Here is a 16,241-nt window from a genome sequence, read left to right on the forward strand (position 1 = left end):
TGGAAAATATGAATCATTTATAGTTTCAACATTGCGATTGCCTAAGATCCCTGTGATGCCCAGTCCTATAAATCATAGCATGGAGAGGGTGGTCTCCTCACTCACCTCGTCAGCTTTCTTGCAGCCCAGTGCCAGACTGAGAATGCCATTTCCTATAGAGGGGTCACCTGCTCGGGCCCGAGCTGTCTGAGAGCCACCCCTTCCAAGGATGGCCCTCAATTCTTTGCATTCTGCCTTGGGATGGTGGTGAGGGGAAGGGAGGAGAGACTCTATCATGTTTGATTAGGCCAAACACCTGTTTTCTGTGGCCTGGAGGGAGGACACCAGGTAGAGCTTACTGGGATGCTCTGCTAGAGTCCCCAGTTACCTCACGAAGCAAACAGGAAGCGACTTGGTATACTGTTAGCGTACTCCTTGTGGAAGAACAGAATACATGATGCTGGGTGCACAGCTCTTGTTCACACACACCTGAGATGGTACCATGTGGGGGTCTAGGGGATGATAACCTAACTGTGAGTCCCTTAAAACAATGGGCCACGTTGCCTCATTCCACCTGTCAGCTGAGTCTGTGCCGCCGATGGGGAACCCACGCAATGTCGTGGGCCGACAGACTGGAGTGGCAGCCCTTCCTGGGAAAATAAGCCTACACTGGGGAAGAATGGGAAGATCCGATCTGCGGCTTCTTTGAGCTTGTTTAGTCCTCTTTGTAATTGGCCCTAGGATATAAAGTTAGACCAGTCCAAAAGGAAATCAACCTCTACGTATTCCTAAGTACCAAGACCCCGTGTCCAAGACCCATACCTGGGGCTTTGTACTAGAGTTCTTATCCCTGCCCTTATGGGGAGAGTAGAAATCGCAGCTGGGGGAATCAGATACTTCCCAGACACTTGCCTCCCAGCCTTTGGGGCTCCTTTATACTTTGGGTACTCTTCTGGATAAACAGGAAAGGAGCTATGGTGCCTTCCCTCAAGCCTTTGCCTGACTGTTTTGGGATAGAAAGTAACAAAAAACCATAGTTTTTCTAAATGTATGCCGCCAGTAAATCTTATCTTCACATCCTACCAGATGTCCAAGCCCAAAACCCGCAAGTCTTCCTGGACAGTTCTCAGCATTCCTCGGGATTGGTCAGTTACTCTGGTTCTTGCCGCCAGAGTAGCTCTCTTGTGCACTGGCCCCTCCGCACTCACACCTGGCCTGCCCTCTTAGAACACCGCAGCTGCGGTCTAGACGGTCTTCCAGCCTCAACTCCGCTGCCCCCTCCCACTAACCAGCCAAGCCACTGCTGTGGCACTTTTTAAAACAAAAGACCCAAAGTATGACTTACTTGTCCTTTCAGAACCCTTCGTTCATTTGGGAAAAGTTGAAACTCTGGATTTTAGAACACAAAGCCCCATTTTAGCATCTGAGTTCTGGTTGTCTTCCCCCACAAACACCATTCATCCCGTCTGGGCTCCCCACAACTGTCGCTTCCGTGTGTCCTGCACCAGCACCGGAGGGCTCCAGGGAACCTTGGCTCTGACTTGGAAGCCCTGCAGGTGGCTTTCATAGGCCCCATCAGTGATGATCCTTACCACACTCCGTGGTAATCTGTGATTTATTCTTCAGGATATCAAGAAGGAATGGTGTATAAGTTAAATTCTGTTCTCGGGTCTTAGCGTGGTGCCTGACACACCACAGAAGCTTAATGCATGTCTACAGGACTGACTAACATTCTTGGGGACTGACTGTCTGGTATGAATTTCCGGTGACACACTCCCTACAGCTCTATCCAAAAGTAGTGTAAAATTCTGGAACTTGCCTTCCTCCTCTAACTCTGGATATGCGTTTCAGACCCTTCTTCCTGCACAGAAGTCTGGATCTTTAAGGATCTTTGAGAAACCTCTTAGTTCAATTCCTAATCCCAGTAAAGCTTGATCCTGGAGAACCGTGTCGTTCTTTTTTACTCTTTCCTGGGTACCACTAAGTCGGTGAGCCCATGGCCATGTCTTCTTATATGGGCCCTACACCTCCTTTTCTTGAGACTAGTTATAAGTAATCGTTCATCCAGCATTTCATCTTTTTCGCCCGTGTCCTTGCTGGTGAACTGAGGCGTCGATCTGTATCTTCTCTCACACTGTGGTCTCCATAAATGCTTTACTTGTTGTGTTTATTTAAACTACAAAGTGCACATACTCCACAGATCTCGGTCCTACTTGGGGAAGAGTGTCTGGCAGTCACTGCTGGAAGAGGAGAAAGGCAGGTCGTGACCACTGAGGTAGCTCTTAGCATTATCTGAATAAGTACAGCTTCCCACCACACCCCAGTCCCACAAGATTTCACTACTTACATTTATGAAACCCAGTGATACCCCTGATTTTTTTTTTAAAGATTTTATTTATTTATTTGACAGACAGAGATCACCAGTAGTCAGAGAGGCAGGCAGAGAGAGAGGGTGAGGGAAGCAGGCTCCCCACTGAGCAGAGAGCCCGATGCGGGGCTTGATCCCAGGACTCTGGGATCATGACCTGAGCCAAAGGCAGAGGGTTTAACCCACTGAACCACCCAGGCACCCTGTATACCCCTGATTTTGATCACAAATGAATCAGTGGTTTAATACTAATCTGTAAGAAGCAATTTACATATAAAGTATAATTTTTAATCCTGTCCTTACTCATAATTCCTATGGGTTTCCATATTTTTATCCCATCACATGGTTTTCATAATAATCAGAGTAACAGAACTTTGAAGCAAAGTTTTATGGGCATTCCTTGCTTTACCTTCGTGTCATGAAAAAAAAAAATGAAGAAGAAGAAGAATGGAGCAGCAGGCTGGCTCAGTCAGTAGAGCAGGTGACTGTTGATCTCAGGTTCTCGAGTTCAAGCCTCACATTGGACACAGTGCTTAATTTAAAAAAGGTGGCTTTGGGGGGTTGTGGAGAGGAAAGAAAAGAAAAAACATTATGACCTGAATCCTGGATGTAGGATAAGTTTTTCTAAAAACAGCTGGTAATTAGAATCTTACTAAAACCCAAGTCTCCCTAAAAAAAGCAAAGTAAAAGAGGCACAGAGTATAAGCTAAGGAAATTCTTTGGGTATGGAAAGAAGAAGGGTTCAGCTTTGCTCCTATGGAAAACATTCTTGGTGAGAGATTGCAAAATGTCAAAGTAATGATGTTATGCGTTGACCAAGACTTTCAGAAATATCAGGTAATCATTATTTCAGCCCCAGAATGAATTTAATAGCTGTTAGTAGATTCTCTCCTTCCCTGAATTCATGCCCAACTCTTTCCACCGTTTTAGTGTGTTTTAGTTTATGCCCCCTCTTCTGGGGGTTGGCCTGGAGAGCATGTAGCTCTTCCAACTTAATTTTGCAAAGGGCACCAGTGGCCAGCTGCTCAGACAGTGAGCTTCTGTGTGTAGATTAGTACTCACCTTTAGCTTTAAAAAATCTGTCTTACCATAGTTTTTAAGATTGATGTCCACTTCATGAGTACCTGCTTTGTTCCACGTACGGAGCTATGAACTCTGTCTTCCTAGGTAAGCTGATGTGGGAAAGTAAACAAATTATCTGTAGAATAGTGCCTCTATAGACCATTATCTAATCCAGTGTGCAAGAAATAGTTGCCATCTCATTTCAGGTAGAGACATTTTGTCATTTTTCTACAGACGTTTGCCTCCAGCCTTCACTTGACTTTGCCTGTGTGAAATAGACCCTTAGAGAATGCTGCATGATAAAGGGTGTTCATTATGTGTTTTCATACGCTAAAAGTAATGCTTTTTATTTGGGTTTAATCTCCCATTTGCACAGCAGGAGATAACTCCTTGTGGTTCTGTATAACTGCACTTCCTGCTCCTCAAGTAATTTATACACCATACGTTTATACACTATCCTAGAAACCGATCTGAAAAATGGCTTCGTTGTCTATAATAGAACACATACCCTTGGAGTTCCTCAAGTGTGCCTCTTGGATACATTTTATAATTGTTAAATTGATATCGTAAAATAAGGAATCTTTTTCAGCTATGGTGGATTTTTTCAGCTCTTTGTGTGTGTGTGTGTGTGATTGTATAAGCAGCTAGATGATTCATTGTTAATTTCTGCAGATTTTTACATGAGTTAGCCCAGATCCCAAATTTTGCTGAACGGGCCCAGTGCATAATCTTCAGATCTGTCTTTTCGGAGAGTATCACCTCCTTGCACCGAAAGGTAGAGATCGTCACAAGAGCTTCTAAGGTATGTTTGCTGTCTGATTTAAGAGGCTAGTTGTGCCCTTATGGAGGGTAAAGGGGGAAGTAGGGGGTGGAAGGATCAACTGGAGTCCCTTTGGAGAAAACCTTTGGACTTAAGATTGTGTTTTTTTAAGTATAGCTGTGGTGATTATCGTAAGTGTGAGTATGCGTGCGAGTGCACGTGAATGGGTGGGGAAGAGAGAGAGAGAGAAAGTCAGATGTAGACTGATGGGGAGAAGGAGGAAAAAATGATACTTGTATAGATGTCTTCTTAGATATTCCAGACACTTTTTATGGTACATACTGGCCACTTAACACCAGCCCAGTGTAGTTTGTCTGCTGCTCGACCGGCTGGGTTGCAAGAGATATTGCGTTAGAACCATGCACCTGATCATCTGAAAGGTGTCTAAAGAGTGAAATAAAGATTCTAGAGACTTGATAAGTGAAACAAATGATTACGATAATGGGTGGCAGGCAAGTACATTTTTGTTGGCTTTACCACACTGGTATTCCTTGTAAATTCTAATACTTGTTTTTTCTCACAGTGACCCACGTCCTTGAGAACATGATGATCCTCTCTACATACTGTAGTATTTAATTCTTACCTGAAAGCATGATTCTTTTCCTTCCAAAATATAAAAGATTTCAATAAAGAAAGTATAAATACTTCCCAGGTATAATGTACACCCTCTAAAAGCACCCTAAAAGGTCTGAAGAGAGGTTGGCCTAGAGCTGCATTTGCCTTTCCTTCTTTACCCTAAAATAAAAGAAAATAAAGTCAACTAAGACTCTAGAGAAGGAGGGGGGAGGGAAATATCAATTTTTAAAAATTGCACTTTGAGAGAAAAAACAGGAAAGTAAATGGGACAAGGAGGTGAAGTAAACCCTAAGCAGATTTAAATTGTCAAAAGTAATAGACATATCAACAAATACTTAATAAACATAACCTATGGCCTTGAAATATATTATCATAGTCACCTCTGAGGAGTATACCCAAGGATAAAGAAATAAACTTGCTCTTAAACCTATCCTACATTTAACTGTACTGTTTATATAGATACATTGTCCAAAAACATGTCCTCAAATGATATTAAACTAACCCTTTCTGCTTAGAAGTCACCAGATGTAAAGTCTGACTATAGCAACTCTTTCTGAAATACACAAATATTTTAAAATAAATATTTGGAAAATGAAACTGGCTGAAGTAAAAATACAAATACTAATATTTAATCCATAATATTAAGACAGGCACAGTTCATAATTCATTGAAAGGCTAGAAAACGATGACTGATTAATGTTTTTTTTAGACTCTTAAATGTCTTAATAAAGTGTATTTTCCATTTCACCAGCTGCCAAGGCAGTTGGCACCATGCCAGCAAACAGCCTGATGGGTGCTCAGTAAATATTTGTTGTTGAATGAACATAGGCGCCTTTGAAGTTCAACTCCCTAATAATTGGTGTTTGCCATCACAGGGTTTGCTGCACATGAAGAGTGTGAAGGATATTTTAGCTCTCATTCTGGCTTTTGGAAATTATATGAATGGAGGAAATAGGACTCGGGGACAAGCAGATGGATATAGCTTAGAAATTCTACCCAAACTCAAGGACGTCAAAAGTCGGGTATTTATTTTTCATAACTAGATTCCTTGATTTGCCATTATGTTCCTTCTCTACCTAATAATTTAAAAAAAAAAAATTCTTGGTTGCTCCATTCATCTCCTTTCTCCCTCTAACAATACATGTTTTTCTTTGCTTTCTTTTGACTCTTGAATAAAGAGAGGTTTTTCATGTTTGATCTTACTGAGATGACAAAATCCCCAATATTGGTTTGCTCTAAAAGAATACAATTGCATGTTGAACTGTAATGAGGGAAGAAAACAGATAGCACAGCAGTATCAGTCAGAGCACAGGTCTTGAATCTGTTTGAATTTAGGGTTGGCTACTTGTAATTTACTCATTCTTGAGTCAGGAGCCATGTTGAATCACCAGTAGAGCTGAGCATTTGAATTATTCTTTTGCCCACAACAATTGGGCTGGGGGTCTACTGTCAAACTCTCTGAGCCTGATTATCATTTGGCTCCACACCCCTGCAGAGCTCCCTCTTTAGAAACAACCAGCCCATATCTAGGCGTCCCAGGGGGAGCAGGGGGAGTGAAGGGAGGGGAAACACACAGGCAAATTAGAATTAGACCCATGTGAACAAGACACAAAGGCTGCCTTGTGGGAGGGCCTGCTTGCCCCTGGCCTCCTAGGGTCATAAAGTGGCATGGCGTTCCTTTTAAGCTGTCCTGATTGTTTTTCACGCCATTAAGAACACACATTTTTTTGAAAAGTGGGAAGGGAGGGATGGTTTTCTGTTCTAGTCCCTGGTTCCCTTTGGCACTCCCCCACGCCCTCCTGTCTTGGCTTTCTGCCAAAAAATAATGAGACAGTGTGTGTATTTGTTTGTTTGTTTTAGCCATTATCTTAGAGGTCTTGTGGATTATCTGTTTGGGTTTTTTTCCTCACAAAGAATCGTGGAGTGTCATTTCTTTGTATAGATGCCATTAAAAAAAAAAGAAAGAAAATGATGGGACAAAGAGGAGAAAGGAAAGCCTTGCCAGTCACAAACAGAAATCAGGACCAGGTATCACAGATTAAAAGTATTAGGGTCACAAACCGAGATTTCGGTACTCAACTATATAATATGGCAGTCTCATGTGAATGATTTTCATTTAAGCTTCTCTTTTAAACCTAGGATAATGGGATTAATCTGGTGGACTATGTCGTGAAATATTACCTGCGTTACTATGATCAGGTAAGAAATGGCATTCTGTGGAAAACTACACTAATGGGATTTCAACTCTTACACATTGTTGGCATTCAGAAATTGGATGATGGATGGATGGATGGATTTCAAGTCCAACACAGAATCTGAGAGCTCTCCAGCCTCCTTGGTTTACAGATGGGAACGCTGAAGCCAAGAAAGTTTAGTTGACTTTTGGAAAGAGACGCATTATTCATTGCCTCTCAGTCTGCTGCCTCCTAATCCACTATATAATGCCGTTTTAGAGAGACCCCCGGTTACCTAGGCCTTCTGGCCAGTTCGTGAGGGTCTCCGTGTAATCTATATCCATTCAGTAATGGTTTCTATCTGAAACTAGTTCTGGGCTCCAGACCAAAATTTAGGAACTTAAGAGGCAGTAAGGCCCAGTACCTTATCAGTAGTGTTCATCTGTGAACAAGCTGAAGAAGTGGAATTTGAAACCCATCCTCTCTGCTTCGATTCCACGGGCAACGAGAAATAAAAATTTCGGTGGGAATCCACCTGAGCACAATTTTCTAAGTTCTGTTCCTTCTCATTAAATTGAGAACAAGGAGTCCTAAGTTGGCGAAGAAAGAGGGACTGTGGTAAAGTGTTGGGAAACCCAGCAATCAACATGAAGGGGAGAAGTCTCAGGAAACTGTTGTCAACACTCCTGCTTAGCTATCCACGCGAGCAGGGTTTTTCCTAGGCACCAAGGGAAGAAAAGTAAAGGTTCCAGCACCGTGTTTTCCAAAGGCCTATAACTCCCCCCGGAAGACAGGTGAAACACTGATGAAGTCTACCATCTTGTCTCCTTCCCTCCTCATCTAACCCTTCTCGGCCTACCTGCAATGAAAAATCTCCCACCCCCCTCCTCAAACTTCTCCTGTTTCTGCCGAGGACATTATCATTTCGGTCATTCAGGCATGAAGCTCGTGCTCCTCTCTGGCTCCTCTCTGTCCTTCAACTAAATTGTTTCTCGTGTTTCTTTCCTGGTTTTCATCCCTGTGCCCCCACTTACCAGGCCTTAAGGTAACTCACCTAGAGTATTCCTGTTGCTTCCCAGCTGGTGTCCCTACCTCTCATCCATCACTCCCCCTCCAGTCCATCCCTCACCTGAGGGATGTGGGAGGCCCCACCAGTTTTTAGAGTTGTGGTCGTATCGTATCACTTTTTTAATACAAAAATAGAAATGGCCCCCCCATTTTCAAAAAGTGAATTAAGACTCTACCCAATTGAATTCCAGTCTTTTACAACCGTGTTTTTATGACCTTCCCCCTACACACACTGTGTGATCCAACTCAAGACCGTGTGTTTTTCAAACACACCCTATGGTTTTCTCACTGATGTGTTTTTACATCCGATATTCTCTCTAACTGGACCTATCCTTGTCAGTAGCCTTTTTTTTTTTAATTTTTAATTTTCTATTGCCATATAATGTATTATTAGCCCTGGGGTACAGGTCTGTGAATCGCCAGGTTTATACCCTTCACAGGCCTCACCATAGCACATACCTTCCCCAGTGTCCATAACCCAACCACCCTCTCCATACCCCTCTCCCCCGTCACTAGCCTTTTTATAGATCTTTTGCTTTGTGTTATTAATACTCTCTTAAAATAATACATTAAAAGTCCTTTTGGGGAAAAGCTCCCAGTAGCAACATACATATTTGCAACATAACAGGCAACAAGCTTTTCAGAACTGACATGGAAAGGACAACTGGTCTCCTTTCATTTAAAAAAAAGGTGACGCAAGAGACCGCAGGTAATTTACCAAAACAACAGCCACGACAGCAGCAGCAACAACAACAAAAAAAACAAATAGAAGCATAAATTGCCAACTAGGTTTATAAGTTGGCAATATAAATGGATCAGACCTTTCTCAGGACTATCACAAATGGCTGACTGAGTTATTATCGGTTTAAGATCTCTAGGTATAATAGGACCCATATCTTGCCTGCTCTTGACTCACCAAATTGTGTTCTATAAAGGACACTTTCAAAAAAATTCACACGGAGGTGTCGTGTGCTTGTCAAGCTGTCTCCCGAGGGTGCTGTGCCTGTTTATAGGGGACACCCTTTCCTCATTCATGCAAATGTGCCGTATGGATTAGCGAGACTTTGACCTCTCTAGATCAGAAGCCCTAGATATATGTATAATCTTTCTAGGAACTTTTATCCTAAAGAAGTAAATAAGGATATGTATCACTATTTTCCTTAAAATCATTTGTAATAACAAAGTATAGCAAAATTTTTGGTAGCTGTCCAAAGGTAGAGACTAGGGTCAAATGAATTATGCTAGAGTTCTGAAATGGAATAATACCCTGCCATGGAAAGGAGAAAATTTAGTGACATTGAAAAATACTTGAGCTGCTTTTATATTACAAACATGTGCTTAAAATAACATATAATTTCAAATATATAAACATACATAAACACGCAGAAAAAGCCTGGAATATCAGATATATGTAAAAATGTTTGATTATCTCTGGGTGGTGGGAATGGAAGAGATTTTTGCTTTCTTCTGTCTTTCAATTAGACTTAATGAGCCTGAGTCACTTCGTAAAAGGGGAAAAAAGATAAAACAAAAAGTAGCACAATTGTACAGGGCCTTCTTCCATGAAGTCTTTGTTTACTTCCTCATCTTGTGCTCATTTGAAGCCTGGGAGCACTTGTGTTGAGCCTCTGTCATGACACGTCTTATTCCGTCTTGCATGTGGATATCAGTGAGCAATTACCTGTTAGCTTTGCCTTGCTCCTTGAGGTCCAGAACTCATCATTGTCTGTTTTTTGGCATCTGTAATTTAGGTGTCTGACAAAGACTTACTAGGTTGAATCTACCGTAAATATCTACAAGAGTGCGGTGAGTGGCCTCTGTAGATAACTAGGAGCAAAGAGGTGAGAGCTTTTTTCTAGTAGAGTGGGGCAGGCATGTTGAAGCTTTGGGTGATATGCAGATACCCGAAGTTCTGACAGCAGGTACCAGTATGACAGGAGAATTATCCCGAAGAATCTCAAGAGGTCATATTTCTAGTCTAGGGTTAGCATAAGCAGATGTACCTTGTAGTGCCTGCCTCAACCGAGTCCCATGAATTGTGTCAGAGGGCTGAAATTTACCAACGAAATGTGACTCTCGAAGAGAGCTGAACGCAGTCAAATCAACTTCACCGAGGAAAATCTCACAGTAAGAATCCTTTCAAACCAGGGATGGCCCAGTTGGGGGAAAATCAGAAGTCAATGTTTATGTGGTGCTCTCCCGGTTTTCATGGTGCAAAAATTCATTCCACTCAGCAAGAGTATAGAATTATGTGATTTATTAAGCTCTCCCCTCCCCGTAGGAGCATAAGTGATGATTTTTGTGGTTAGTGGTGATGAGCAATTAGCTGAAGAAAGGTGATTCCTGCTCCAAGCCTCCTTCCACGCAAGCTGGATTTGGGTCTAAGTCTAAGTCTGTGAAATTTACAGAAATCCATCCAGAGCCATGTCTTTTGAACTCTAATTGGGCAACTCTCTCAAGGGCTGTAACCAGGCTCATTTGCTCAGCAGCACTTTCTCATTTTCTAGCTTAGAAAAGATAAGGAAAGGAAAGGAAAGGAAAAGAAAAGAAAAAAGAAAAGAAAAGAAAAGAAAATTGAAGCTAGGGCATGAATCTGATAAAGTTTTGGAGAACAGTAGGAGGTAATATAGATGAGCTCTTGCAGTGTGGGTTGCCGTGGAATTCTGTGGCGAGCATGTTAGCTGATGGTCCGTCTTGACCCTCAGACTATAGTGCAGCTTCCATTGTTTTGAAAGAAGTAAAATAATTGTAGGGAGCTAAGGGGCAAGTACACTGATTGTGTAGAAGGTTTCACTGAAATGAGGGGAATCACCTTTCCTTAGCATTTCCAGTGAAGCTAAAGATCTTCAAGGAAGGGGGACAGGTCGAGAGCATTCCTGAAACCACAAGAAAGTAGGACAGTGAGGTAGACGGCTCTTGCTCAAGGTACACACTTTCCAGAATGGCCTCGTGTGGGCTCTACGCAAGAGTGCCGAAGAGAGTTTGATATGCCAGACGTCGCGTGCCGTCCCAAGAATAAGACACACCTCCTGCCTTCACGGTGTTTATAGTCTAGCAGAGGAAACACATAAGCTAACGTGGCAATTTTGAAACGAGCGTTGGTGAGTGCTGTGATAACGGTACACACCAGGGGCTCTTGGAAACACCCACGTGCTGGGGGGCTGGGGCGATCTTTGAGATCTGTCCCAAGACCTGATCTTCAAATGCTATGAACAAAGGAGGCATGAAGAGTTCGTGTAGAAGAGTTAGAAAGGGGCGGTTTCATAGACAAAAGTCCAGACGCAAGAGGTTGTGGCCTGTTCTGTTACTTTATGAACGTTTAGGGGAGGGAAGGGGAGAGAGGGGAAGATGGACGAAGGCTGAGGTTGTAGACAGAGGCCAGATCACAAAGTGCCTTATAAAGCAGTTTCAGAGTTTGGAATGAGTCCTAATGGCAGGAAAGATGGAATGTGATGGAAAGCTGGCAAAGTAGCCTGTGTGGAGAGAGGAAGAACTGAAGACTGCCTGAGATTCACAAGAGACAGAGCTTATGGTAAACAACTAGGGGAGAAAGTAGGCTGGACTGGAAAAGGTATTTGAGGCCCAGCTTATCTTTCAGTGCGCCTGAAGCTTGTGTCCCTCAAGTGATTTCCCAGCTTAATTCCTCTAGTAGGCATGGTCGGGGAGCTTGCCCAAAACTATGGCCAACCATGCCCTCAGCAAATGTCTACTTAGAGACGCCAAACAACATTTAGAAAATCTTTACAAACATGGGAAGAATGTGCTAGCGCAAACCCTCCTCGGGAGCTCTCAGCTGCAGGGGCAGGTAGGTTACAGCGGAAGCGAGGTTGATTCTTCTGTTACGATGCTGTCTTGTCCAGAACCTTCCGAGTCACACCCGTTGGCACACCCCAAAGATGAGTTGGCTAATTGCTACCATGTGAGACTCAACAGGGACTTGAAATTTAAGTACTTTCATGTGTTCCCCCTGTGACTTTTTCCATGGGTGGAGGGTGTCCAAGATCGGGACATACCTGACAGTTTTCTCTTTGATTCATGAGGCAAAATAGAACGAAAGCCCTGCCAGGGCCAGAGCCAACCTCAGTGGCAGGAAGACCAAAGTGCTATTGTAGAAGACACAAAGCATTTCAGAATAGCCAGTCCAAATTTAGGAATAGCGGAGGAGCGCTTCTCTGATTCACATTTGCACATCCAATGAAAGATGCTTTGGAATTTCAATTGAAAGTGACAATAGGGAAATATTACGTACTTTTGTTAACCGTGTCTTTTAGGAAGCAGGAACCGAAAAGAGTATTTTCCCTCTGCCTGAACCACAAGATTTCTTTCTGGCTTCCCAAGTCAAGTTTGAAGACCTCATAAAAGATTTAAGAAAACTGAAGAGACAACTAGAAGGTAACAGGAACTGTTCTGTTATTATGATAATAGCTAAGTTTTGTTTTTTGGTTTTTTTTTTTTAAATGATTGAAGAGGATTATTTATGTCTGGCTCATGGAATGGAATTGGCGCGGAGCTCAGTTATGGTACACCGCAGCCCTCGTGAAACTTTCCATCTCTTCTGCTCTATGTGGAGACACTGTATTTGCATATCCTTTTATTAGTGTTAATCTGTGCTTTTTATAGCTCCGTCTTTTACGTCTACATTTTCCAACATACAACAGATGTCATCTTAATAATCATAGCAGCAGGCCTTCGTTGACTGCTTACTGTTGTATCATATAGTGACGCCAACCACCCCAATAAGCAGGAACTATACCAACTCCATTTTGCCGATGAGAAAAATGAGGTTTAGAGAAGTTAGGTTCGCACAGCCAGTGAGAGGCCTGTTTACTGGGCTCTCATCAGGCCTATCTGGATGAGAACTCATGCCCTTTCTAAGCTAGTTGTGCTGCCTTATACGTATCCCCCATGTGCACACACATACTCACACACGCACACACACCCCCCATTTACTTGGTTTATGTATAGGAATCTAACAAAGATGGCAGGACCCACCATAAGCATTCAATTTTAGTTGAATTTCCATTTTTAATTATTCACAACAAAAATGCTGACAGCTCTTTTGGTTTTTTTTAAAAGGTAAAACTATGTCTCTCTCGAGCAGGAATTTTCCTTTGGCATTGCTCGTGTCTTGTGTTTTCACTGTGGAGACATCTCCTTATCCAAGTATATAAATACTTGCGTTGGACCTTGTGTAACTCCAACTGCCGAGCTCCATGGAGGATTTAGGGAGCGTGTTAATGTGGAAATGGAGCGCAGAGTGCCAAAAGGAGAGCTTGAGGAAATGAAGAGCTTGAACCAGGAATCTTTTTACACTAAGACATAAAATAAACATTTTAAAAATGTTTATTGTGAAAGAGTGCTCAGAAACCCAAGTCTTAGATGCAGAACAGCCTAGAAAGGGAAGCAAAGTGGGACAGATCTCCTGGTGGCAGGGAGAGCCATTTAGTTTTACTCTGGGCATAAAACTTGCTTAAATAAGGAGAGCGGTTACAAGTGAATATTTCTACCTTGTAAATTATTTTTAAAGGAACATGTGGATTTTTTTTTCCTCTCCCGTTGATGTGGTAAAGAGAATGCATTCAACCATGTGGACGCTGCATTTAGAATGTGATATATGAACCTGTCTGTGGTTATTCTTTTCCCTCTCCTAAAACACCAACGGTTTTAACCTTGTCTAAGACAAGGGGCTTGATTCTTATTGTAATAAAACTGCGTGAGCCATCCTGTGGCAGTTTTTCCTGTCGCTCTCCAATGGCAGAATTAGCGCCCCCGCCGGTCTTCAGTCTGGCTGCAAGGTTCGCCGCGGCCAAGAAGAGCCAGGCTTGTTCATGCCGTGGCTGTCACTGAGTACAAATCCCCTCTGGTCTCCTGGACCTTTGCCCTCCTGCGGCGTTTTCTGGGCAGAAACCTGATGTACGTGTGGTCTTTCCTCTTCTCCTGCTGTCCTTCCGGGGTCTGCCTCTCTCAGGCATCCCAACTGCGCCACCTCCCTTTGACGTCTGCAAGTGTTTGATGATTCATAACCAAGGGATGATAAGAGTTGGGAGGCCAGTGGAGAGGCAGGTGTTCCCACAAAGTTTCCCCCCTTTGGTGCACCTTGTCTTCTGCAAGGGGATCTCAGGTGCCATTCCACATCTCTCAATACTCCACTGACCCTTGTCTCAGTTGTCAGGAATTGCGAGAACATCTGAAGTTGGAGGACCTATCTTAAAATGAGGGAAAACCAAACATTGCCTCAATTGTTTTTCTTTTTGGGCTTGGACTACACCAAAAGATGGGAGGTATCACAAAGCAAGAGGGAGAAGTGGGACTCCGCACCCGCCCCCCACATTGGATGTTTAAACAAAAATACCCTGCTAATCTTTAGAGATGCCAGTGTTTTTAACACATGAAAGGTACCTAGTAAATATTTAAAGAAAATACAGACCGTTGGTTCTCTAATGAATTTCTTTTTCTTCTAAATGCCATCTGGCAAGATGGCCAGAGTCGTGGCGGTCCGTTTCATCTCGCTTCCCATTCAGGTTCCACGTCCTTTTCCATAAGGCCTTGGTGTGAGCCTAGATTGAATGTTTAATTGAAGAGGACATAATTTTCACACATACAGCAAAGATTTGATGAGGCTTTGAGGTTTATTGTAGCCATTAAAATGTCATGGCTGCTGGCAAAACCCCAGAAAATGTCTAAAGCTAAACCAGATGTGATTAGCAAATTTCAAGACGTCTCAGGCCCCCTTTCTCCAGGCAGGCACAGCCCTTGAGAAGAAAACTGGTCTGAACCACACCTTAGCAACAGAGTGTGAATTAAACCAGAGTTTGTTGGTTGTGCGAATGTCACTGATACATGCGGACGTGGCCGGCGAGCATCTTTCGTAGAAACAAGAACTTTGCAGGGCACTTTTATGTAGGCAAACAGAGCAGGTCATTGATGATAATAGTATCAGCTATAGTTCATCCAATGCAACTATTATCTATCAGATGTTTTATATCATCATCTCTTTTAATCTTTGCAATGACCCTCTGAAGCAGATATCAATCTCTCACAAGAGGAGGAAACTGAAGTTCTAGTGCTCACATAATTTGCAAAGTTCCAGGTGATGACCTAGCCACATTTTGATGCTAAGTAGGACTCTTAAGGTATGCACTTGGGATGCATCCTGCCTGTGACCCAGAGCTCTCCATACCTCCATACCTCCAAAACAGAAAGTTAGGTGTTCAAGGCATAAAGGCAAGGCATAAATCCTCATGAAGGTACCAGGGACAGAAAGAGAGTTCCCGAGTGCACACATATGCACATGTGCGTGCACAGACACGTGCGCGTGCGCACACACACACACATACACACCCTTAGAGCCATACGTGTAGACCCTCGGATCAGAGGGAGATAAGAGAAGAATTTACTTCAGGCTGGAGATGGGGAAGGGAAGACATAAGGGAGAGATGGGTCATAAACGTGAAGAGTCACGTAGACACATGAAAGTGAGCAAAGTTGTTGTGTTGGGTTAAGATGGTATCAGATGATGGGTTTTGGTATCAGATAATGTACTCTTTACCGGTTTGGTGGAAGCAAGGTCTTGTCAGGTAATAAAACCATAAAGAGGGTTAAATGGAACAATTACAATGCCTGTGTCAGAGGAGGTAATGAGTGCACGGTCTGTTAGTAAAGAAAACTTGAGCAAAGCTGATTAGGGATACATACTTTTTCCTGGAAAATGCACACCTTGTCGAATTCAGCCCCAGGTCACTGAGAGGCTGCTGGATGAGTTTATGGAGAATCTGATTCCCACTTGTGCTCTCTTCTCTATCTTGTGGAGACAGAAACATATTCATGATGCTTGGGAACATATTCCGTATTTTGTTTACTGTTCTATATCCCTTAGTGAGATAATAATTTTAACTCCCCTGATACCGTGATAAGTAATAATTAGGAAAAAAAACAAATGACAGGAAGAGTTGTTCTCTTTCTTATTCATTGACCTTGTTTGCTGGCCAGAACCTTCAAGGTATTTTTACCAACCCATATGTGGTAGGCAAAATAATGGCTCCCAAAAATGTCCAGACCCTAATCCCTGAAATCTATTACCTTACACGGCAAAAGGGAACTTTGCCAATATAGAGATGGGGAGATTATCTTGGACTATCCAAGCGGGTCTAATCTAATCACATGGATCTTTAAAATGAATCTTTAAAAACTGAGA

At 42.8% G+C, this 16,241-nt stretch overlaps 1 protein-coding gene across 2 annotated transcripts in view; it reads left to right on the forward strand.

Annotated features, from left to right (window-relative positions):
* The window catches only part of FMN1 (formin 1), a gene marked incomplete at its 5' end in the record, with an annotated part of 364,844 nt that overhangs the window by 235,625 nt on the left and 112,978 nt on the right, over positions 1-16,241 (forward strand). For both annotated transcript variants that reach the window (XM_080809905.1, XM_080809906.1), the window contains 4 exons: positions 4,082-4,211; positions 5,681-5,827; positions 6,945-7,004; positions 12,319-12,439. In XM_080809905.1, the coding sequence (XP_080666031.1) occupies positions 4,082-4,211; positions 5,681-5,827; positions 6,945-7,004; positions 12,319-12,439 (458 nt within the window). The remainder of the gene's footprint in view (positions 1-4,081; positions 4,212-5,680; positions 5,828-6,944; positions 7,005-12,318; positions 12,440-16,241) is intronic.

This window comes from Martes martes (assembly GCF_963455335.1).
Source record: "Martes martes genome assembly, chromosome: 7".
Taxonomy (NCBI): Eukaryota; Metazoa; Chordata; class Mammalia; order Carnivora; family Mustelidae; genus Martes; species Martes martes.